Source organism: Hippopotamus amphibius, chromosome 14, assembly GCF_030028045.1.
Source record: "Hippopotamus amphibius kiboko isolate mHipAmp2 chromosome 14, mHipAmp2.hap2, whole genome shotgun sequence".
NCBI lineage: Eukaryota > Metazoa > Chordata > Mammalia > Artiodactyla > Hippopotamidae > Hippopotamus > Hippopotamus amphibius.
The window spans coordinates 14,608,039-14,633,508 of NC_080199.1; the positions used below are offsets into that span (position 1 = coordinate 14,608,039).

A 25,470-nucleotide genomic window follows, 5' to 3' on the forward strand; every position below is an offset into this window, starting at 1 on the left:
ACTTTCGTTCATGCTGATCTAGGGCTCCCATTTGTGTGAACGGCCAGTCCCGCACCTCCCAGCCTCAAGTCAAGTGGGGTGATCCTGACTCCCCAGGAGTATTCTAAGCCCATTCACAGCAGACTCTATCTGGTAGTTCGTTAGTGCCCAGGCCATGTTGAACACATCATGGGTATCAAATAAATACTGGATGGACTGAAACAACAGTTACAGGAAACGGCTGGGACCCCACAGAGGCCCAGGGTGGCCCGACCTGCACTAGAAGCTGGAGAAATGCAGGGGGAGGGAGCAGACTGGAGTTAGGCCTTCCTGGAACATCCGATCTTGGGGAGGGGTCTCACCCCAGGGGAGCTGGATCTTATCCAGAGTGGGAATAGGTCTGAATCTACCTCTTGTTCTGTGTGTCCGTCTGTGTATCTCAGACCAGCCTGACTGGACTTGGTGGACCCGCTCTCTAAAGAGAGGAGCTGTCCCTGCACAGCCTGGGGTTCATGTAGACTCTGCTGGCCTGGCTCCTGGGCTGGGCTCTTGGGCCTTGTGGACAATTAGAAACACTCAGTCATACTTTGTTAACAAACTTAGTCTGACTGTCTTGCTGGCTGTCATGAAACAAAAGATCAATACCATGAGGCTTTATGGTAAAATGCATCTCTAGTCGGAAGGTGATGTTGAGACAGAATTCCCTCCTCTTTGGAGTTGGTCAGTCTTTTTTCTCTGAAGGCCTTTGACTGGTTGCATGAGGCCCACCCACATGATGGAGGATAATCTGCTTTACTCAGAGTCTACTGACTTCAATGTTGATCTCATCTGAAAAATGCTTTCACTGCAATAGGTGTTTGAGCAAGTGTCTGGGAACTGTGGTTTAGCAAAGTTGACATAAAATTAACCATCACACCCTCTTGAATCCCCATCTCTTCCTCTGAGCTGCTGAATGTGACTTTGTCCTCACTAAGCTGTGTGTTTGTGGATTTCTTTCCCTTCCTGAACTCCAGATTTATCTAAAGGGCGGGTACAGTGCCTCCTTCATCTTCATACTCCTCCCAAATAGCACGAGCTCAGAAAATGTGCAACTGAAGGAACCATCCAGCTCCATTATGTCTGGGCTCCTGCAAATGCCTAACCATGAAGCTTGGTTTTAGTGGGAAAAGCAGTAACTCTGATTCTCTGGTGAATTATGTGTTGCACCAAGGGGTGTAGCATGAAAGGGGTCCTGCAGAAGGTTTTCAGGGAATTGTACTGAAATACTTAGGTAGGGTTTTTTATTTTTTTTTCCACCAAAATGCAACTGAACTGTCTGGGGCTTGAGATTCCTTCCCTTGTAGGTGTGTGCAGTGACATTAACATTATGACCTGGGGAGAACTTTGAATTTTCCTGGCACTGACTTTGTGTCCTGATGAGGAAAGCACTTTTGGGAAGGAAACCTAAATTTTCCCTCATGTACGTAAAGTGTCTGGCAGGAAGGTGGTCTAGGAATTGAGAGCTCTGTGGGTAGTATTTGTTTTCAGTAAAGGTGGGACACATGGCTGAGAATGAGAGCGGTGAAAAGAGTCGGTGTTAGCGTGGCAGACTGCTTCCTGGTGGGTGGAAGTATTGGTGAAATATTTTTTTTCTTTTAGATCATAGACCCTTCTTCAGCCCATATAGTTGCTACAGCCTCTAGTTCATGAGAATCATCTGGTGTGCTTATTAAAACTAAATGATCACACCTTGGAGTTTCTGATTCACTAGGTCGCCCAAGGTATCTATGTCTTTAGTAAGTGTCCCTGTGTACCTGAAAATAAGTCACATTTTGGAGACATTGCCCTAGTTTAGAAAAAGGCAAACAAACCCAACATGCACTTTAGCAAATATAAAAGATGATAGGATCTTGTTAAGACTAAGAAAAAAAACCTTTCTTGGTTTATGCTAGACTTTTGGGGATCAAATTTCAGTTTATTCTTCCAATCACTTGCTCCACAAATAACTGAGGACCTACCTGACACCTGGCTCAGGCTCGATGCGTGTGTACAAAGGCAGGGAAGCAAATGCAGGGAAGTCCTTCCTGCTTGGAGTTTGTGTTTCATCAAGTGAGGGGTTAATAAAGAATCAAATAGTGAAACTCACCGTGGATGCGCTTGTGTGTCTGTGTCATTAGTCCTTGGAAGGAAAAGTCCAAGGTGCCATGAGGTGCTTTGGCAGAGTCACTGGTGCAGTTTTGGAGGTTTTGCTTCCTGGGAAGGCTGAGGAAGTTACCTGGAGAATTATGTGTGTGGGGGTGGAGGAGGTGTGAGGCTGATGCTTTGCACTTTCCTGGGGATGGTGATGTGACACAGGCTTTTAGTGCACAAGAAGGGGATCCATACATTTGAGGAAACAGAATGTCTGAGGCTACAGTGTAGAGAGACTGGAGGCCTCAGCAGGGAACTATACAGGATTCTACAGGTAACATTAAGGTTTTTAGTCTCAGAGCTCACCCTGGCTGCAGCCTGGGGAGCGGGTCAGGGAGGTGGGGTGGGGACCCAGAGCAGAGGCAGGGAGACAGGTCAGGAGGCTAATGCAGTACATAGTCCAGGGATGAGATGATGTAGTTGGTTTGGGGTGAAATAGAGAGACTTGGCCAGATTTGAGAGCCACTCAGGGCAGGTCTTAAGTTGGGTATGGAGGGAGGGGACAGGTGGATCTTGGGCTGCTTTGGGTTCTCAGGCTGCAAAATCTGGGGAGGTGAAGAGCACGGACTTAGTTTTGAATTCTGAGAGCCTTTTGAAATGTCTGTGTTTCCTCGAAAACCCACCCCACCGACCAGCCACTGGCCTGATTCAGCCTCCTTTCCTGTTATCTAACAGGTAATAGGCAATGATCAGATGTCCACTTTTCTTCCTTTCCTTGCCTCTCATACCCAATTATAAGGTGAAAATAGCAGCAGGAGTGGAGGAAAAGGTCAGCTGAGTTTACTGACCAGGTGGTCAGAACTGGGCGAGATTGACCATAGATGGGCTGGAGGCGTGGTGGGTACACAGAGTTGAGCACACGGTGTGGTGTTGAGCCCTGCTGCCCCACAGCCTTCTGCAGCCTGGCACTCAGGAGAGTGGACGGGCCATCTCCCAGGATTTCCACTCAGGTCATGTCTGGAAGCCGTAAGAGGGAAACCACCACCCCTGCCCACCTTGGAGGGGGTGCGATGGTCCCTACCCACGGGGCAGACCTACACGCGGGCTTCATAGTTTTGTGTCTTCTTGTTTACATGTGCTTTTCAATTTCCTTTTTCCATGTACAGAAACTGAATGATTTATTATGATGTTATAGGTTCAAGAATCCCTTTAGTTTTCTCTTAGTAAGGAAAGGGGACTGAAGGTATTGGCATTGAATGACTCCAACAGGATTGTAAATATCTTAACTTCAAAGCACTGAAAGTCTTCAGTGACTTTTACATCCAGTGACATGTGTCTCTGAGGTTATACAGTTCACAGAACTGCTTAGGGTTTCTGCTCCCAGCCACTCGGAAGTCAGTCTTTTTGGCTGCAGTTCTGATGTTGATACTTTCGTGCATGACCTTTCCTGGGTCTGCACGTCATGGGTCTAATAGCAATTTAATTTCAGCTCCTTCATCAGCCTGAGTCCTGGAGAAAAATGCACCCAGCACTTCTGGCACCTTCACAAGCTGGTCATATGTTGAATGGAGTCTCCCTTAACCCCTGGAAGATCGTGACGTCTTTCCCCACTCAGACTTATTTGTGGACAAGTGCTCAATAGATTTAATCCCTCGCTTAGGGCATAACTTTTTCTTTTCCTTTCCTTTGCTTTTTCTTTCCCCTTCCTTTCTGTCCTTTCCTTTCTTTCTTTCTTTCTTTCTTTCTTTCTTTCTTTCTTTCTTTCTTTCTTTCTTTCTTTCTTTCCTTCTTTCTTTCTTTCTTTCTGACTGAGGAATTTCTATTCTACTATGAACGCACTGAGTATTAAGTTTTTTGTCTTGGTAACATGCTTAAGCTGAAATTGGAATTTCTGTCTAGACGAGATGTATAACATACGTGTATAACCTTTTGCTTGTTGCTGTGTTAGCTCAGACTGTGTAAGGCGGTAGCCATGCAGTCAGTGGTTGGACTGATTTGAACCAGCCCTACAGCCTGTTCCTTCCCTTAGCTGATGCCCACGATGGGCCGACGCTGTGCGAGCCTCGGTCTTTAGTTGGAGTTGGGCCTGTGTAAGTGCAGGAATGACATAGTGTCTCCCCTCTACGTGACTTAACATCCCTATGGGGATTCAGAGGTAGGGAGGACAGTGCCATCCAGGGACGTCCTGAACTGGTTCCCAGTAAGATTGGCATTTGAGTTGGGCCCAGAAGGATGCATGGCATTAATACTCAGGGTGTCCAGGCAGAGGCCACTTGGGGAGTGTGGACTTAGGTGCTGCTAGGTCACTGGAGGGTGTTAAGTGTGGTGGACATTCTCAGAGGTATTGTGAAGAGATCAGGATGGAGTAGAGTTGGTATAGGTTCAGTGGTGTTGGGAGGGCTGGGGAATGAACCAGAAAAAAAAAGTTGTGTCAGTATTTGAAATGATTAATAGTGAGATTCTGAAATTATGTTGTTTCAAGAGGAAAGAAGAATTGGGAGAGAGTTGAATTGGGAGAGAGATGAACTGTGACAGAACAGGCGAGAGCTGATACGTGGCTGATGATGGGAGAGGCCGTGTGGAGAGAGAGCTCAGGCTGTGGTGGTAGAAAGCCTGCAGCGGAGTCCTCAGACCACCGTCCGTCCATCCTGCCCCCTGCTGCACACAGGCTTAGGGCGGGTAGGGGTAGCCGTGCCCAGTGTTCAGGTTCTCAGTGAGCCTGGATGAGAGGAGGAGGGAACGAGAGGATTGCATCTCCTGCCAGCGGGTCTTTGAGAGAAATGCAAGGATCCCGTCTTCTTTTCCTGCACAGAAGCAGGTTTTCACTTTCAGTTTTTATCAGTTTTTTAAAGTAGGATTTTGCCATCACATTTGTGACTTTGGGGCATAATAGAGAAGGATGTCAAGGACTTGAAGGGTGTTTATGATGCTTAGGGTACTAGGTTAGTATTTGTGTGTTGTTTTCTTTCTCAAACATCCTGAAAGTCTTGTTTCTGTTGCCCCCTGTGTTGTTTAGGATTCAGTTTGCTTGTGAGTCCTAGAATTACCCATGTTAAACTTGCTTACATGGGTAGTTTGTTTCTCTCTCCTGCAAGAATCCTTGTAAGGCTTTGTATTAGTTTCTTGGGGCTGCAGTAACAAAGTACCACAAACCAGGTGCTTGAAACCACAGAAATGTATTGTTTCTCAGTCCTGGAGGCTAGAAGTCTGAAATCAGCAGGCCACGATCCCTCTGAATCCCTGTAAGTGGGAAGCCTTCCTCACCTCTTCTAGCTGCTGGTGGTTGCAAGCAAACCTTGGCTTCCTTGGCTTGTAACTGCCATCACTGCAGCCTGTCTCCATCATGAGAGAGCTGATTTCTGTGTGTGTGTCTCTGCATCTCTCTTCTTACAAGGACACCAGTCATGTTGGATTCAGGGCTCACCCTGCTCCACTGTGATCTCACCTTAATTGATTACATCTGCAACAACCTTATTCCCAAATAAAGTCCCATTTGGAGGTAACGGGTTAGGACTTTAGCATATCTTTCTGTGGGGATACATTTCTCCCTGTAACAAGCTCCATGGCTAGTATGGTCCTCATGGTGTTAGGGACCCAGACTCTTTCTTGTTACTCCTCTGCATGTGGCCTTGACTCAGCTGGCAGCCTCCAAGGCTCAGGCCGTGGGGTGAATGAAGGTCCTGGACGTTGTCAGTTTCCACTGGCCTGGATCTAGTCACCTGGCTGCACTTATCTGTTCGGGAGGCTGGAGAGAGAAGGCCTCCTTTCAGGCTGCCACGTGCCAGCTAAAATCCAGGGTTTGTTACCACAGAAGAATGAGAGCAGATTTTGAGGACAGTCTCTGCCACATGTTCACAGTTCTTTGAGGCAGGGTGGGCTGTGGAAGTGGTCTCAGTTGTTTACTCAATGTCTGCACCACTGTAGCTTTTCTCATTGAATTATGTCTAGGATTTGCAAGGCAAGAGGGGATTTTCCTGTATACGATTATGTTAGCTTTGTAGTGGTTCACAGGACTTGGTTTATTCAGCTAAATGCCTTTGGATAGCTGCTAAGGGGTGTGGAAAACATCAAGAAGGAAGATGCCACCATTCCTGCTGTCGAGGAGAGAGGGCGTTGACTAAGGGGTAGAGACAGTGATTGTGAAAAGATGCTTGTAAAAGATTTTTCAAGAGATAGAAACTGAATAAGAGCATGTTATTTGTAGAACAGTGACACGTGATAGTTATGACGAGCCGTGATATGGGTTTAACACGCGTGAGGAGGAAAGCAGAGTGTACTTGCGTGTGCAGGTAAAGGTCACGACCCAGAACAGGCAGAGCCGGGGTTTTGTTCAGAGTCTCTGCCGTTGGTCTTGTGTCCCAGCCTGTCCTGTGCCCCCTGATTCCTGCAGGCCTGGGAACGGCCTTCCTCCCTGTGTTCCTAGCAGTGTCGCATGGTGCTTGGCACCTGGTGGGATTCAGTAAATATTTATGGAATCATTTCATACCAGCTCCCCTGTTGTTAGTAACACAAAAGTAAAATAATAAAAATGTCCAAGTTCTAAAAGTGTTGGAGTTTGGAGCCATATTTTCTCCTTAAGGAGGAACCATACACTTGTTGAACAAGTTACAATTTTCCTCATGGCCAGGAACTCTTTATGTATCTATATGTTTACATATAAAATATTTATATACACTTTATATATAAATACATCACTTATATACACACATACATATGTATATAAAATACTCTGCATAGTATATATACTATATGATCGCATATACTGTATACTATAATAATAGTATTATTCTATATATTATTTAGTATGTTCTGATGTGAACCAACACTTTAAATACAGTTGGCAAAATGATACATAGGCTGTATAAAATTTTTTTATTGCAAATTCCAGGAAGCAATTATATTTGTTTGTGCCTTGTTCCTGTAGTTTGAACAATCTGTTTTCCTTTTTCTGTAGACATTTCTACTACTTGATGAGATATCACATTGCAACCCTGAGGTGCCATCAGATGGTAAAACGATAGTGCACGTGCAAGATTTCACTGCTTTTTGGAAGAAGGTAATAAGTCTTCTATTCCAAGATCGTGACTCCTAATAGACAACTTGACATAGATTTATTGGAGAATTCCGAGGTTTTATATGTAGCAAGTAAAATGTGACTTGGTCATTTATAGAAAGTGTGAAAGAATTCTGAAATAATTTTCATGTGAAATCTCAAAATCAGGATTAAGGTTTGCAGCTAATGGAGATTAAGTATAAAATCAGCCTAAGACGTGTGATATGTTGCTCTCTGTCTTATTTTCAAGAGAACTTTCAAAGTATTAGCACATTTTGAAATTAAATGTTAGAATTTACAGGATTGGACAGACAAAATGCTACAGTATGGAAAGGGTTAACCAACAAATACACAACCAGTTGTTATAGACAAGAGGCTTTGGGGAGTCAGGGTACATTTTTTGCCTTGATATTCTCAGACCATCTCATTACATACAGAGTAAAGCCATGATCTGGATCTTTGCTGTGGGGTAGGGTGGTGTCTCCTCAATCCTATGCTTCTGGATGGTGCTGGTGACTTTGGTGGCAGCCAGGGGCTGGGAGGAGACAGCAGGTAGACATAGTAAGCACCAGTGATTCCCAGTTGAAGGGCTGCACTGTGCGGCAAGCTGACAGAACTGGCGATTTTCCAACACTTGGTTTATTTATAACATTCAGGCAAACAGAGAAAGCAACAGGGTCCGCTCTCAATAAGTTGTCAATATTGCACACCCAGTGCACCTGCTACTGACAACTGAAATGCTCCCCCCACCCCCTGGTTCCACACTCCTCTGTGCACATCCTCCTGTATTGGTGTGGATTAGGCAGGAAAACAACCCACAGCACGGGAGAGGGAGGTCCAGGCTGGAATTAGTTATGTAGACGGTGAAAGAGGGGAAAGAAAAGCAGGAAGGGCCAGACAGTGGTGAGTGACACAACCCAGAGGTTAGCAATGGCAGGAAGCTGCTCCCACCCCAGGGCTGGAGGGACTCAGGGAGGAAGAGGCCCTACCAGTGTCCACTCTCTGGATCAGAGCCCAGGAGCCTGGCTTCTGAAGGGAGTGAGGACCACAGAGCAAGTGTCTGTACCCTGTAGACTCATCCTGGCTTTTCATGCCTGTGACTCTGTTGTGCCACCTGCATTGTGTTCACCTGCTTCTGATTCAGTGCCTGCCATCTCCACCAAGAAAACAATAGTGTGTCCCCAAATATGTAAAATCACATCCCTGTGCCTTTTGCGCATGGAAACTCACACAAGATGCCTCATCTAACCTGACAGTTTCTCCTACCTTTAATACGGTAGATTTACCTCCTGCTGAGTATTTCTCATCATAGTACACTTGAAGCATTTATGGGAAGCACCACTAAAAGTGCATTATAAAGGCCACTCTATATGAATGCTAAGCTTGTATGACCCATTACCAAATTTCTTTTGTACCAAACTATGCAGCATTTTAAAATGAGCTATTTTGTTCTTCTTTCAAGAACTTAATAACCTGTTCTCAGACTCCTGTGCAACTTTTGTTGTACTACAGAACACCCTATTCTGCTGTCCTGGCCTTGCCTATGGAAGGCTTGTGCCCCTTGCCGGGGTCATTAGTAATTAGGGGCTGTCAGGAGGGGGAGGGGCACAGACATTGGGGTTTTGGAGAGAAGCCGAGTCTGAATGAAGCGCATTCTGGGTTCGGAGGTAGGAGGTAGACATGAGCTCTGTAACCTGCTCCACTGGACAGCCAGGTGGGCAGGTGGGGGAAGGTCTCAGGGACCCAGGCCTCATCCATGAAATGATAGGACTTGGTCTCAGTCTTTAAGCTTTAATATATGTGGTCCTGTGGGAGCCTCCACATCTCCACGGGGCAGGGGTTTGGAACTGTGTCTGGCACAGAGTGGGGGCTCAGCCGATGATCCTTGTTGAGTCAGGGTCCAATCCTGAAGCCTGAACGGGGAGGGAGCTCAGTGTCTGACTCTGACAAACGGTGAGGGGTGGGGACAGGGAGCTGTTTGTATGTAGCTCATTGTTTTGTTGCTGTAACTGAGTAAAAAGTAGTAAAATAGGAACCCTAAGTGTCAGACAAGAAGAAAGGAGTGGAGAAGCTTAAAAAATGTTTCAATGTATTAAAATCTAGCTTCTTATTGATAGATTTGTAATTCCTATAACATCTGGGGGGTGTTTTTGGTGATGAAAAACAATTGTAATTTTTTCAGATGTGAATGTTTTATAATTAGTTCAGTTCTTTGCAGAGAGATTTTTCATTTTGAAGATTATCCAGACTTTTAATCCAGACTCTGTGCTTTTAGTCTTTTGGGCATTTTACTAATCAAGTGTAACCACTGATTTTTTAAAAAACATTAGCAGTTACTGAGAATTTTCTTAACACTTAGGATATGTAAAGACATAAACACACCCTTAAGTCTCTCAGGAATATGACCTGATTGGCACGATGAGTACTTTGTCCTTCTCCCCTGTGTTGGATTGTGTGCTGTTGCGTGTACCTTCATGTTTCTTGTTTTTCCTACAGTAGAAATACTTTATTACCCCTGCTTAGCCAGGACAGGGAATGCATGTAACATGTATAAAACTGAGGCTTTATCACTCTGACCCATGATGTCATAATTAATTTCTTTATTCCCCAGTTTTTTGTTGTTGTTAGTGTTAAATTAGAGCTCTTGTTCAATTAGAGCTTTGACCATTATTTATGAGTTAATTTAGCAAGAGTGACTTTATCATATGAAGGGCCCCTTTGCTTGCTGAGCAATACTGAGGTTCATTCTTCATCAAATGAAAATGGAGAGATTAGTGATTTCGAATTATTTATTAGTGAAGGGCCAGGCACGTCATGTAGTTATGCTGCCACCTTGTGGAGATTAATGAGATAGACAGTTAAAACCAAGGGTCATAAAGAAGACATAAATTAAAAATCTCCCATACTTAATATTCTCTTAAGTACATTATTTTAATGAGCTAGTGTGCATCAGGCAGTTTGCATTTCATGCAGGTGTCTTGGCACTTCAACTACTTAAATTTTGTGGGTGTCTAGTGCTGTTTCCATATGGAACTCTAGTAAAGGAAAGAGCCTTCCCAAAGGCAACTAAATGTTTCAACACCACCCCTCCCTCCAAAGAGATAGGATTGGATGAAAAGGCCTCCAGGACACAGTATCTTAAAATAGGAAGGAACAAATGTGAGCTCTGTTAGCATATCAACGACTATTATGCTTTCTCTACTTTCCGAAGTAATTTATGCTTCTTTACTGAAATGGGCACATTTTTATAAACTTTACTTTGTAGGCATCAAATACCCCAACCCTACAAGGCCTTTCCTTTACTGTCAGACCCGGTGAACTGTTGGCTGTGATTGGACCTGTGGGGGCAGGAAAGGTAAGTTATGATGCCTTTTGGCAGCTGGATGCAACGCCACAGCCCCTACTAAATTCTCAGAGTTGAGCCCAGAGCTGTGTGTAACCCAGTTTGAACTGGGTGTTTCTAGAACAGCATTTCTCTAAGTGTGTTCCATGGAACATTCGTTTTGCAAGAAGGTTTCATGGCCAAATAAATCTGGATAAACGCACATTGTGTTTTCCTTCTCGGTGCTTCATGTTGCACGGTTAGGAAGTGCTTGTCGGGAATTTGGGCGTCTCAGTGAAGGAAATTATTTATGTGACAGCTGTTCGGGATGGATGGTAGACAGTGGGGACTTCTTTCTGTCACAGTGGCCCCTCCAGGAAGTCTGGAGGTTGTAAAGGCTCTTCCAGGAAGCTTTGAGCATTTCCTCATGTGACTTGATTTGGTCCCATCAGTGCACGTGTAGTGAGTGTGCAGCCATGTGCTAGAGTTAAAGACACAGACGTGAGCAAGACCCCGACACCCCTGCCTCCAGAGGCAACCAGGGTCTGGGGTGAGATAGACACACAGGCAGGTTATTTCAGCCCGGGGTGGTGAGCGCTCTGATGGTGTGGACACAGATACGTCATGTCTGTGTGTTGTAAGAGATTGGAAGGACATGTGCACGTGTACTTAGTCTCCTGTGTTCTGTGTAACAAAGTACAGAGACCTAAACATGGGATATGTACATGAGAGGGTGATGATTTCCTCTATGATGGGCTTTTGCTCTTTGGACACAACTCACTTCAGAGTTTTTTAAATTAATAATCTTTGGATATATTCTTCTCACATGTAGCTTTTTTAAGAACAAGTGTTTGCCAAGTAAAGGATACCCGGATGCAGGAACAACTGCACTAAACATCGGATACAAGAAATACACATCCTGAGGGGCTGTTCTGCTAGTTAAGAATGTTAAACATTCTTAATTAGTCTTTGCTCAGTATAGAACTTCATTTGGGGGATACTTGGGCAGAGTAGATTGTTATGCTATGAGGGAGAGTAAAAAATTACCTGTGCTCCGGCTGTAGAATTGACAGAAGTTTTAATATAATCGGAGTGCAGATAATTTTTGACTCACCCTCGTATTTTGTTAATATTTCTCATCAACCATTAGTTTACATTGACCAGTAGTGTTATTTTCAGTTTTTTTGTCCCATCTGCCGGGGCTGTACTTTATCCTGTTCTAAAGAAAGGGTTCTATCGTTTATCAAGCGCCCAGGGTGGGGACGGCTGTGCTGCGGGGCGTGTTCCGTCCTGAGTGCTGCCTGTTCATATGTGTGTGTTGCCGTCTGTTTCAGTCGTCGCTGTTAAGTGCTGTGCTGGGGGAGCTGCCCCTGAGCCAGGGGCTGGTCAGCGTGCATGGGAGGATCGCGTATGTTTCTCAGCAGCCTTGGGTGTTTTCAGGAACTGTGCGGAGTAATATTTTATTTGGGAAGAAATATGAGGAAGACCGATATGAAGAAGTAATAAAGGCTTGTGCTTTGGAGGAGGTGAGTAATGACTTCTGAGTTGCATATACTTGAATTTCAAATAATAATAATGCTGGTTTAAACTACAAGGTTTGTTGAAAGTTCTTTTTCTTTAATTTCAAAGATTTCGGATTGTTGCTTAATATTTTAAACAGATCTTCTGGGTAAATGTGCAGGCGTATACACTGCTGTTTCGATCCTGATGTGATAAAAACACTCACAGAATGGCTTTTTTTGCAGGGGGAGGCGAGCAGGTTGTTTCATTCCTTTTTAACTTATTTGTTTAATGGACAGTTAGAAAAGTTTGTAGAAACAGAGTGCACAGTGTAATGAACCCTCCTGTGCCGCCCCCCAGCTCCAACCAGGAGCAGCTGGAGGCCAGTCTGGCTGCGTCTCTCCCCCTGCGCTCTGCCAGCCCCACCCCCAGCCGAGACTATTCTGCAGCAGATCCCAGACCTCAGATTAGGTCATCTGTAAACATTTCATTAGTTACCTCTAAAACATGGGAAAGCCTTTGGAAAAAAATCACCACATTATTTCACCTGAAAAATAATCCAAATTCCTGAATATTATCAGTCTTCTAGTCCATGTTTACATGTTGTTAATCATCTCACTGAGAAATCTCGTTCACCATTGTTTGAATCAGACTCCACGTAAGGTCTGTACCCTGCACTTGGTTGACGCCTCCTCTGTCCCTCTCAGTCTCTGGGTTTCCCTCTCCACTTGTTTTTTTTATTTATTTTTTTATTTTTAAAAATTTGTTTATTTATTTATTTATTGGCTGTGTTGGGTCTTCATTGCTGCACACGAGCTTTTCTAGTCGCGGTGAACTGGGGCTACTCTTCATTGTGGTACGTGGGCTCCTCATTGCCATGGCTTCTCTTGTTGCAGAGCACGGGCTCTAGGCACATGGGCTTCAGTAGTTGCGGCACACAGGCTCAATAGTTGTGCCACATGGGCTTAGTTGCTCTGCACCATGTGGGATCTTCCTGGAGCAGGGCTCAAACCTACGTCCCCTGCATTGGCAGGCGGATTCTTCACCACTGCGCCACCTAGGAAGCCCCAATCCACTTGGTTTTAACTGTATTTTTGTTTAAAGAAAATGGAATGCTTTAAAATTTCTTCTTAACATTGCATCCTTTCACTGGGGAGAGATTGTTTTCAGAAATTGCATTGAGTTTCACAGAAAATGGAAAGATGAAATGTTTAACTGTATTTAAATAAAATTAGCGAATAAATGATGAAAGCTGAACTTACCTTATAGGAGAAAATAGTTTGGCAAAAGGAAAGAAAAATATAATTACTGCTAAGTAGTATGTTACTCTCTTGGGTTATAAAAATCAGTGAATAATAGCATTAAAGGGCTCCCTCAGGGGTTTGTTCAGTGCAGTCTGGTCATCCGACTTCTTTTATACGTGAGAAAAAGGCTGGGACAGACTTTCAAAGGTATCTTGAAGGCTCCAAACCGTGGAAATAGTAATTCTGCTTGAACAACGGCTTGAACATCGTGGGTTGTATCAGGTGAATAGCATTTTAGGATGATGTGGACAAAACAGAATTGCTTTATTGTTTAATGGGCTTCTATTTCTTTCTCCTGGGTCATTGTTAATGGGAAATTGTGTATTTGCAGAAATGATGTCAGGTTGGCAGGAATGAGCTAGACTTTTATTAAATGGTGTGTAGACTATGTAAGAAGAGAAAGGGTACGCAAATGTCAAACAGGAGAACAAGAGCCCCCATTTATTCAGAGGCCACGTGCCAGTCATTTTTCTGCCTCTCATACGTATGGATGCACACACATAAAAAGGTGTATGAGTTATTAATTCATTATGAGTGCCTTCCATGTCCCCATCCTCATTTTATAGTTGGTAAAACTCAGGCTTGGAGAGATGAAAGAGCTCTCCTCCACATTTGCAGCTCAAGTTCAGATCCATTTCTGCAGGACTCTAGACTCCATCCTTTTCCATAATGCTGTGCTGCCTCTCAGCTGAGGAAGTTTATAAGGAAGAACTTTTTAAAAAGGGGGTGATGGATGAAGGTGGAAGGTGGGATGTGGAATAAATAGATCTCAAGCATTTCCTCTTTACCTTAATCACGTCCAGTTGCTGATGCCCAGATCAGGCTCCGGAGACCTAGGCCAGTGTGTGGCTGTTTCTTTGCACGACCTTGCCTTTCTGGTGAAGCTCAGCCCTGTCTTTCTCCCCCACATCTGAGCATCTCTGGAGAAGAGCAGGTGCTGCAAACAGTGGCTGCCATTCAGCGTTCTCCCCCGGGGGCTGATGCTTTGCGCAGCCACATGGGGGGATTGGACCAGTAACGTGGGCAGTGTTCTGGGGCTTCACCCACCCTTGGGTGTCTGTGCGGCACAGACTCTGGTGGGAAGGGCCCCTACAGGATTGGGGTACAGAGGGATTCTTCTGTACGTGATGTGACATTTATAAACATGGGCTGTTGTCCTGTTCTGCCTCGTGGTTGGACAAGGAGTTGGGGCCCCTCGTGCCCATTTCCTCCTTGGCAGGAAGGGAGGCCCAGGGCAGAAAAGTAGTAGAGAGTGGAGTCCTGGCCTTGGTTTGTCACTTGCCCGCTGTCACTTTTGACATGTCCTGTTACCTGCCTGGGCCTCTGACGTTTCTGCAGCAAAATGAGAACATTGGGTCAGAGAGTTTCCAACAGGTTTTGCTGCTCCTCTGGAATGCCATCTTTGATTAGCAAGAGATCAGCAAGGTCTTTACGACACCTGGGAACCACTTAATGAGTAAGGAGATCCTCTGCTTATCTCCTTTTGAAATCCATGTGTCAGTGGATGGACATGAGATGGCCACAGATAATAGTGGCGTCCTGTAATTATTTTGGCCTGTAGATACAGAGACTGCATGTGTAGTAGAAAAGGCTTGGCCTTTAGAGAGAAACAGTCCTGGGTAGTAACTCCAGGTATTCGTCTCAGTTTCCTTTCTTATTAAATGGGGGGAGGGGTGGGGTTTACTGTAAAGGCTACAGGCAATGCCTGGGAAATGCAAACAAGCCAGGGTTTCAGTACATGGTAGCCATTGTCACTATTATAGATCTTTCCTCTACATGCATCCATCCATATAAATATAGTAAAAATTTCTCCTTACAGTTCTCCCTACCCCCGCCTCTCCCAAATCCTGGAGGAAAAAGCAGGAAAAAAAAAGCAATATTTATTGTATGACGTATGTTAGTAACAACTAGATATATTATACTAGATCTAATTAAACATTTCAGTTATTTGAGCTAAAAACATTTCTGTCATAAAATAGGGAGATAAGAAGTAATCACATCTGGCTACATTGATTCAGGCTGATGACATCAACTCCAAGGCCCAGGAGTCAGAAGGCTCAGGGATGGAGTCTCAGTTTCTCTTTTACTAGGTATGTGGTTTTGGCTGATTGTCTGAACCTTATAAGCCTGATCTGTAAGATGGAGATAATAATACTGTCAACCTCATAAGTTTATTTTGAGGATGAAATGCAGCAGTGATTTTAAAGCACCGGATTGCTAGGAACATAACAAGCACTCTGTAAGTGTTAGAATGATTTTGAAAATAAATTAGCCCTTAATTATAAGCTCAGCCGCTTTTTGGTAAAATCACATCCATAAAATGTGACATGTAAGGAAGAAAGTATCTGAGTACTTAACTTCCATTACTGAGTTGACACTTACATAGGTTCTCTACACATAGTACATTATATAAATCAACAATAAAAATATTTTGTTACCATAACATAAGGAGTATAGTATGTAACATTTGTCTGCATGTTATCTTTAACTTGAAGGCTTTTACAAGCTTTTAGGCAATACATATTTAAAAGTATCACATTGATAAATTCTAGTTTAATATTTTCCCACATAGATCACTTGAATTTACACCCTCCTCTTGGGTGCCTATAAGCTTGTACTTTCATCTCATATTTACCGCATTCCTGCCAACTTGGACATTTTCTTTTCAAGATGCCTTGACACTCATAGAATAATAAGTTTATTGATATTTCTATGTTTAAGTAAAGACCTTCAAGTCTGGAGTTATTTTGGTATTGCCTTCATTTCAAATATATTCTTCAGTGACTACTTGGGCAGCATGATGTGAAAGAGCAAAAGGCTATGAGTTGACATGAGCTTGGTTCAGATTCCAGCCCTTCTGTTTGACAGCTGACCATCCTCAGACCAGTGATGGAACCTCACTTAGTCTCAGTTTCCTCATCTGTGAAATGGGGCCAGTACTTACCATGCAGCTTGTTGTGAGGATTAGAGATAATCAGCATCAGGGTCCAGAACAGTGCTTGGTGCGCAGAGCTCACCCTCCAGGAGCTGAGAGAAGCTGTGTGCACACGTACAAATGATGGAGCAGAGTAAGACGGGTTCTTCACGAGAGATGTAAACAAAGCCTTAGGAACAGCAGGAAGAGAGATGAGTCCAGGGTGGTTTCATGGGAGAGAGTGTTTGGGCTGAGCCTGAAAAGATGGGCAGGATATTGACAGGCCATGGGAGGAGGGCAATTCCAAATGGAGGAAAAGCTGTGAAGACAGGCAGGGGCCTCCCCCTGTTTGACTCTGGAGTCCAGCCCTCCTCTGCCAGGGCCTCAAGTCCTGTCCTCATTAACTATTTCAACAGTCTGCTCCGTGGTGTTTCTACTGTAAGTCTCTACCATTGCTGAAGGGCCCTTAATGTATTTCTGGACGGATGGCATCAAATCAGTGTAGCCATTTCCTAATTTGCCTCTAGTTTGTATGTCTGCTCTTCAGTGAAAATTGGTTAAATTTAACTTAGAGGAAAACAACATGAATAAGAACACCTTCCTGTCAGTGGGAGGAATTGTAATCTGTGCTCAACTTGGGCTTTTCCCTTCAACCTAATCAGAAAATGGTGGCTGGGAAATTAGTCTGACTTGGATTTTACTTCAGATGTTTTTCCCATCTGGGGCTGGTCCATAAATAGTTTGCAGAGTCAACAACACACTTGAAGTCCTGCTACCAGACTCGGAGAGAGCGACTGTTTCTTATGCCTTAACTATGCCAAATGAAAGAGTGGATTTAAGTGCCTTTTCTAGAAAATGGTTAAGATTTCTGTGCTACAATGTGGTGCTATATTTTGAGAAGAACGTCAGAAAATCATAAACTCAAAGCATGAAAACTAAGGAGAACAGTTTTCAAGGACTGCCAACAGTGAAACAGAGGCCCAGTAAACTGTGTGTGTGCATGTGTGTGTGTAAGGCTGGGAACATATGTTAAAATAGCTCACTGTTTTCCTTGAAAGGCAAAGGAAGACATGGTATTAGAAAGAAAGAAGGTAAAATCATGATGAATTTTCATAACAGAGCAATTGTTGCCTTTCATTTGATGCACCCAGTTAAGCTTTGTGTGTGCAGGGAACCTGTGTGTGCCTGTGTGTCTTTGTGGCTGTCAGGGAGGGTTATGACGGAGACAGTCTCTTTCTTCTTGTGGTGTTGTGCTTTCATGTTGTGATTCACACTGTGAATGGGGTCCCACTGTTAGTCTCATGAGAAAATAGGCATCAGTCACCAGTAGCAAGTTACAAGCAGTTCATGTCCTTTTCCCACACATGCAGGGTGTTCATACACTTGTTTTAATTCTCACAGGATCCTTGAGTTTAGTGATTCTTGTTTCTGCAGCACAATCTGTAGAAGAGGAAAATGAGACTCATGGAGATCAAAGGCCTTGTTTATCATGGAGACCCCAGTGTGCCACTTGCTTTCTCCCCAGATTTGCTGAAGTAGAGACAGAGAAATGAGGGCTTCATCTGCAGAGAGGCACTGCTGTGTATCCTAGATTGATGCCTGAGGGGTTTAGTAGATAACAGACTCCCCCCGAACTCTGCTTGTCTATGCCAGGCTCTGTTGAGTGACAATTATAGGCAACCTAAGATTTCTAGTATAGTACTATGTAACTTAAATCTGATTGCTAACTTGTCATTTTTGGGATGTTCTTGTGATCTTTTCTTTTTTTTCCTCAGGTACTCTGGGGAAGATCGACTGATTTGTTCTTTACCTCTTAAATAAAATTGAAATTTAACTTTTGATAGATTCGCAGATCCTCAAGTCATAACTTCATGTCCTTAGTTTGAGTTTTTCCTGCTTCCACAGACAAGCACCTGCTTAGTTCAGCTGATCTGCTTGGTGTCCCTCGAGCACACTGTGTCTTTCCCTTTGGTTTTCCTATCCAGCCTGCTTTTTTCTGCTGTCATTTTTCATATAGATCTTGTCTGTCACTGTGTCATTTGCCTTAAATGAAGACACAGGTCAGGTGTTATCCCTTCTCTAAAAGTGGGAAGCTGAGGCCGAGATCAGCAAAATGTCCAGTTTAAGACACACTCATTCCTTGATAAAATAAGTCCTGTGCCTTCACCAGCCGGGTCCTGCGCCTCTCACACCTGTGCCTCTAGCACAGTCCTTCACACTTGCATATCCAGCTGCACTGTGACGTCACTGAGAGGTCATCTCAGCTTGTCCACAATTGAAGTCTCCTAAACCTGCATCCACCGTCTTCCCCGACTCAGTAAATGGCGACCCTGTTCTTTCCCATCCTCACGCCCCAAACCCCACAGTTTTCCTCTTCTCTTACAACCCACACCCACCCCGCCAGCAGGTCTTACAGCCTCCACCTTCCACATGTGTCTGGAGTGTGACCTGTCTCTCCATTCCCACTGCTATCACTCTGGTCCTGGCCACCGTCATCTCTCACCTAGATTATTCCAGTAGCCTCCTCACTTGTATCAGCCCTCACCCTTCCCCTTGACTGTCTAATTTGTGCAAAGTTTGGGAGTGATTCCTTAAAAACCTCAGACCATGTCAGTCCTCCCCACCACATTCCCCCATTACTGGGAGTGACACCAGGGCTCCTCCTGCTCTGTCTCTGCCCTCATCCCCCTCATTCTTACTCGGCACCAGCTCTCCTGGCCTCTTGCTTGTCCTGGAAAACCGTGGGCATCTGCCCCATGGCCTCTGTACTCGCTCATTGCTCTGTGTGGAGGACCCTCCCCCCTCCCCCAGATCTGCTCACACCCCCTCTGAACAGAGTCCTTCCCGACCCCAGTATAGACTCACTTTCCCTCCTTCACTCTCCATCCTACTAAGCTGGCTTCCTTTTCCTTCTAGTCCTTAGTACTTGCACTCATGCTAATTTTCCATATTGTCCATCTGCCACCATGGAAACAAACTCTAGGAACTTTGTTTCCTCATGGCTGAATTCATTGTGCCCAGAACAATGCCTGCTTATAGTCCATCCTCAATACATATATGTTAATGGACAAATGAAGAAATGTTGTGAGAAACTACAGAATGACAATGAATGAAAAGCCATAAGAGGTTTATTTTTTTTAATGTTCAAAGTTATAATTTAGCCACTGTGAAATAAGCCTATTGCTGTTGGTCAAATACTTGTATGAAGAACTGATGCTAAAAGGTTAGGATGGCAGGAGGAGAACACATTTGAAATCTTTTTCTTTTCCCCCTTTTCTATCTCCATGTAGGATTTTCAAATTCTGAAGGATGGGGATCTAACTGTGATAGGAGATGGAGGAACCATGCTGAGTGGAGGGCAGAAAGCCCGGGTCAGCCTCGCAAGGTAAATGATGTTTCAGTTGCCATCCTGCCCCTGCCTCCTCCGTGGCTCCTAGTGGAGGTGAGCATGCAGAGCCCACTCACCTGGTGGGTGCTGTGTGAGGCAGGGTCTTGGCCTTTTCCATGGGCTCATGGAATGAACATGGAGTTGTTGGACGCTGTCATGATTCAGAGCTGGCGTCCAGAGAGCGTGAAGGGTTCTTCTGACATCTCTCTACATTTCCTAGAGCCGTGTATCAGGATGCAGACATCTACCTCCTGGACGATCCGCTCAGTGCAGTAGATGCAGAAGTCAGCAGGCACTTGTTCGAACAGTGAGTTTGCTCCTGTTTTGTGTCATTTCTGCTTTCTAAGAACCCTGTAGACATCAGGGAAGAGAGCTCAGGAAAGCCTTTGTGTTTCAGGAGACTCAGATTGTTCTGCCGTGGTGTCCCTCTCTCCCCTCCCTTCCCTCCGCAGATGATCCATCATAGAGAAATTTTGCATCATGATGAGGTCAAGACAGGAAAATGCAGGAGGTGCTTCCAGTGTGTGGAGGCCAGTGGAGCCTGTGCTTTAGGAGCTGAGGAGTAGATGGCAGATGTCCCCCTGCTACTTGCAGTTGGTAACCGGACACTGTGGGTGGACCCAGACCCCAGGAATAAGAACAATGATGCACTTTTTTTTTTTTTAAAGTTTAAAGTTTCTAGAAAAGTTTAACCTCTTATACAAATAAGTGAATGCATTTCACATGATGACTTTTCACATATAAATGAATGATAGGTACATTTTGGTAAACCACTTAAGTTCTTAAAAGTAAACCATGCAGGTGATCACTTCCTGAATATTGTTTTTTTTTTTTCTTTTTTAATTGTATTTTTAGATCACTTTTAAGTTCACAGTAAAATGGTAAAATTGGGGGAAAAGTTCAGAGATTTTCTGTACATCCCCTGTCCCCATACATGCCTATTACCAACATTACTCTCCAGAGCGCTACATGTGTTACAACTGATGAACCTTCACTGACACATCCAAAGTCTGAAGTGACAAGTATCCATCATGATAGTATCACACAGAGTGTTTTCAACGCCTTAAAAATCCTCTGTTGATGCACGGTTGTTAAATCAGAGGGTGGGTCTCGGTAACCTGGGACTTGGCTGCCAGTTCTTTTCCTCCATCATTTGTTTAAGGCATGTCAGAAGTGAAGTTTTCAGCACTGACGTAGGGCTTCCGTGGAAAACCTTGTTGGTTTATGCTTATTATTCAGTAGGTTTGGAAATAATAAAGTCTAGAATTTAAGAATGACTTATTGTAGATCTGAGTATGATTTCAGTTATTTAACATTGCTTCATGGATGCTTTCTAGAATTAATACTTAGACCCACGATGTGGGGTTAACTTGAATTTGAAACTAGGAATCTAGAATCTGGCTTAAGTCCTGATTCTCATTTTGTGTTTCTGGAATTTGTTCAGTGGCTTTTGCTTGGCCACCAGACCCCTGAAGCAGAACAGCTCTGATACTTTTCTGTGTGTAATGTGTCCTAACACACACTGACCGATGTCTCTGATGGAGCCTAGACTGGCCTTTTTGAAAGCCTCGTGAACTTGCTTTCTGTGAAACAGCATCCACATCTACCCTATGGTTAGTTACCTTGCTGTTGTTCCCCTTGTTAAAGCCAACAAGCCCTTCCAGCTGCGCTAATTAAAGCCCCCTGTGTGTAATGAGATCAATGCCCTTATAGATGTTGCTGCACAAAACCTCTTAGTTTACAAAGGAGGACAGTGAGCCAGGAGAGGGAAGGGACCCACCCTGGGCAGAATAAGGGAGACTAAGACATGCAGCTCTCATTCCTGCCTCTAAGGAATCTGTCTCTATGTGGAGCTTGTTAAGACAGATGCCTGGGAAAAGTTCGAGGTTTAGAGAGTTTCAATACAGGATAGTAAGTGGTAAATGGAAGCAGAAGTGGGCAGCTGTAGGCTTTTCCATTGAAGTTGGGAAGCTCCTTGTGCACTGGGCTTGGCAGGAAGTGTTCTGTGGGCCTGCAGACTGGGCAGGGTTTGTGGAGACTGAGAATGGGATTCTCAGTCTAGAGGAAGAGTAGAAGCACAGGTGTAGAGGGAGGAATAAGCAAGGCTGTGAGAAGAACAGCAGGCACATCCTCGCCTGGAGGATGCAGGTTGTACAGCAGAGAGAATCTATTTGGAAATTCTTGTGGTCAGGTCCTGTGTTAGTTTGCTAGGGCTGTGTCTGTCCAGGCTGCTTTCACAGGAGATCATAACCTGGGTGGCTTATAAGTAACAGAAATTTATCTCTCCCACTTCTGGAGGCTAGGAAAGTCCAAGGTCAAGGCGCTGGCAGATTTGGTGTCTGATGAGGGTTTGATTCTTGTGTCCTCACGCAGTGGAAGGGGTGACAGAGCAGTGTGGGTCCTTTTTATAAGGACACTAATCCTATTCATGAAGGCTCCACCCTCGTGACCTGATCATCTCCCAAGGGCCTCTCATATCCAGTACATTCACAGTGGGATTAGGTTTCAACATGTGAATTTTGTAGGACAGAAACATGCAGTCTATAGCAGGCTGTTACAGATGGTTGGGAATGGTGGTTGCTTAAACAGAAATTAAGTTTCTTACAGTTCTCAAGGCTGAAAGTTCAAGATCAAGGTGTGGGCAGGTTCAGTTTCTGCTGAGACCTCTCTCCTTGGCTTCCAATGACATCCTCCTCTCTGTGTCCTTACCTCGTCTTTCCCCTGTTCATGTGCACCTGTGTCTCTGTCCTTATGTCTTAGTCTCCTCTTCTAAGGACACGAGTCACATTGGATTAGTTCCACCCTAAATAAGGGTAACGGTTACCTCTTTAAAGGCCCTGTCACCAGATTCTAAGGTACTGGCGGTTAATGTGTCAACATATGAATTTGTGGGGGGACAGAATTAATTCACAGCAAGTCCCAAGTAGTAAAGAGACTTCCGTGGAGTCAGAAGTGGGAGAGTGAGATGTGTGAGGAGCTCTGAGCTCTGGATACTAGGAGCTGGGATTCCACAACCACTAAGCACAGGTCATGGAGTGGGTTCCATCAAAGTTTGTATGTAACTTGTGCTTAGTGTTGAGGTGATGAAAGAGCTCTGCAGATGGCTGCACAACAATGTGACCGTACTTAATACCACTGAACTGTATGTTTAGAAATGGTAAATTTCATGTTATGTATATTTTACCACAGTAAAAAAAGTGTAAAGTGACACTGAATCTTTCAGAACATGAGAGAGCAGAACAGCTGACACAAGAGAGCAGAACAGGCATGGCCTCCCCCTCTCTGATCTGAGCTGCCTTTCGCACCCTCTCCTGATCATGACTTGATGAATTTTCCCTTAGAGAAGTGCCTTGTGTCTTGTTATGAGTTCAGTGACAGGCACTAGTGCTGTGACAGAGATTCCCCACCCCCACCCTTCTGGCATCGTGGTGAGCTCAGCCTCTCTGTTCCCAGTGCCCCGCCCTGAACTTGCAAATGACTGTCACCTCGTCTTGTGTGAGTCTGCACATGTTCTCCATCACTCCAGGAACAGTTTCTGTTGGCCATTGCCTCAGTGTCATGGGGAAGGGAGTTGAAGGCGTTTTAATTGCCAAGTATCAGGGTGCTCATCACAAAAGCTCTTCCAAGTTCTTCTTCAAGCACAGGAGGTCCTTATAAAGTCCTCTCCCATCTTTTGGGTTTAATGACCTTGGATGTGCACTTCATAGAAGCAAGCTTGTTCAGATTGTTATTTGCTAATCAGAACCACATTCTCTGGGGAAACTTAGGGCTGGGAGCACGAATGCAATTTAGGAAATCACTCAGCAGCAACTGGAGAATGTTCTCAAATTAGAAAATTGGATGGAACCATATGCTATGAGAGATGGCGGTGGTGTAGAAGCTTAGTAATGGGAAGTGTTTTGTATTAAAAGTGAATGAATCACTCTTCTACTTGCTGTTAACACTGTGGTTCAGTCATGAATCTATATCCCAGGTTATTAAGGTCTGCGAGTTTTACAACTGTATGTTACAAACATTAAGTGGATTCTATCCCCTACAGAAGGTCAGAGGCCTTAGGTGAACTGGTGTGTCTCACCTGCGTCCAGCTGTGGGTCCCATCATGGTTCAGCCCACATCACCAGACTGCCACCTCCTGTGTCATCAGTTCTTTCGGTCTGTCCTGATCAGATTCCCACACTGCTGTCTACACAGGTCACCCTTCCTGCTCTAGCCCTTCACACACTCCCCCTCACATTCAGGATGCAGCTCCAGGTCCTCAAATTGAGAACATGCGTCTTTGCTGTCTGCCCCCCATCAGCCTTTCCAGCTCGTTCCCACACCCACTCGGTATTCCAGCTGTGCTGGCTTTGTGGTGGGTCCTTTCTGACTCCTGTCGGTCTGTAGATACTGCTCCCTCTGTCCCAGAACCAGGGAATAGTGCACCAGGGCAAAGAAGGAAAGTGAAAGATGGACCCCTGCCTTTCCCTCCTGTTCCTCCACGGGGAGCCTGTGCCCTTCTGTCTTCCTAGAGCCCTCAGTGGGCTGCACTTGGCCTTTGAGTCTCCCTCACCCCCCATAAGCTGTGAGTGCAGGAAGGTGCCTTAGCCCAGCATGTCCTGTCCCAGGATCCCTGCAGCTGCTGTGCCTTCTTCCAGGGATGTTCCCTCCCGATAGTCTCATGGTTCCCGTGTCACCCCATCTAAGACAGCAACTCCCTTGCTTTTCCTTCAGAGCACACATCATGGCCCAATGGTGCATTTTCTTTACGTTCAGTGTGTCCCCCTGTACACGGTGCAGAGTATTGTCTGCCTTCTTGGCCTACAGGTGTATCCTTGGCACTTAGGAGAGTGCCTGGCTCCTCAACAAACCTCTGCTGATTGAATGAATGAAGGTGGGACTCTGTCTTTCTTATTTGTGTTCCCTCTACCATGGGGTGTGTCCCCTCTTAACACAGCCCGCATGTAGGATTGAATATGGGATTATAGGATTAACACAGCCCTTATATAGGAATAGCAGTTAAGCAACTTGTTGCTGAATCCATCGTTTTTTATGGCATGACTTGGAAATCTTACTCTAAAAACTTGGAAAATAGAGCATTTTCCTAGAGATTTTAATAAAAAGCATGATTTTGAAAAAATTCAAAGCCATCAGCTGATCACTTCATTGTAATTATTCATATTACTTCATCTGTGGTGGGATGTTAGGAAGAAAACATTTTAGAACTTTCAGCTTGGTCCATCTTGGACATGAAAATCCATTGGATTTGATTTACACCCACCTTCAGGGACTGTTGGCATGTAATTATGAATTAAGGAGAAATAATTCCATTGAAAGCTTTAGTACTAAGTCTGAAGAGAGGGTTACTTAGTCAAGAAACTTAGGTACAAATGCTGAACTAACACATGTCAAAGGGAAAAATGATTTCTTTGGGCTTAATGAAACGATGGTGTATGTGTCTATATCCTGGCTTCTTGCTTCTGATCAAAGACCCAGTGTCCAGAGTGTCCCCTTAGGACTTTTCTATCCTGAGTCCAAAGCACATGACTGCTTGTGGGTTAGGGAGGAGTGGAGAAGGGGGCTGATGTTTACTGAGCGAATTGGTGGTTTGATTTCTCAGAACGTGGGGATGAGTCGTCATTGGCCTTGTTTTGAAGAAGAAACTGAGGTTTGGTAGCTCGTCCAGCGTTGTCAGGCTGGTGAGAGGGACTGAGCTGCTGTCTGCTGCCTCCAGACTCTCCATCTGACTCACTCAGCAGGCTGAGCTGTGGCCCATGTTCCTGAGATTTGTTCTGCGAGGGTCTCAGGCACCCAGAGTACATGCCTGGAGCTCTGCCTGTGGTCACTGGGGCCCCAGACAGGCTACTCGCTTCCCTGGAGGGTTGTAGACCCTTGTGGGGTGAGACTGGGGCTGAGTCCCTAGGG

At 44.8% G+C, this 25,470-nt stretch overlaps 1 protein-coding gene across 1 annotated transcript in view; it reads left to right on the plus strand.

The window, feature by feature from the left end:
* LOC130835857 (ATP-binding cassette sub-family C member 4-like) overlaps positions 1-25,470 on the plus strand; it is a 148,323-nt gene that overhangs the window by 19,019 nt on the left and 103,834 nt on the right. Inside the window, exons 9-13 of the mRNA XM_057707725.1 lie at positions 7,043-7,144; positions 10,407-10,496; positions 11,798-11,989; positions 19,472-19,566; positions 19,790-19,876. Coding sequence (XP_057563708.1) covers positions 7,043-7,144; positions 10,407-10,496; positions 11,798-11,989; positions 19,472-19,566; positions 19,790-19,876 — 566 coding nt within the window. The remainder of the gene's footprint in view (positions 1-7,042; positions 7,145-10,406; positions 10,497-11,797; positions 11,990-19,471; positions 19,567-19,789; positions 19,877-25,470) is intronic.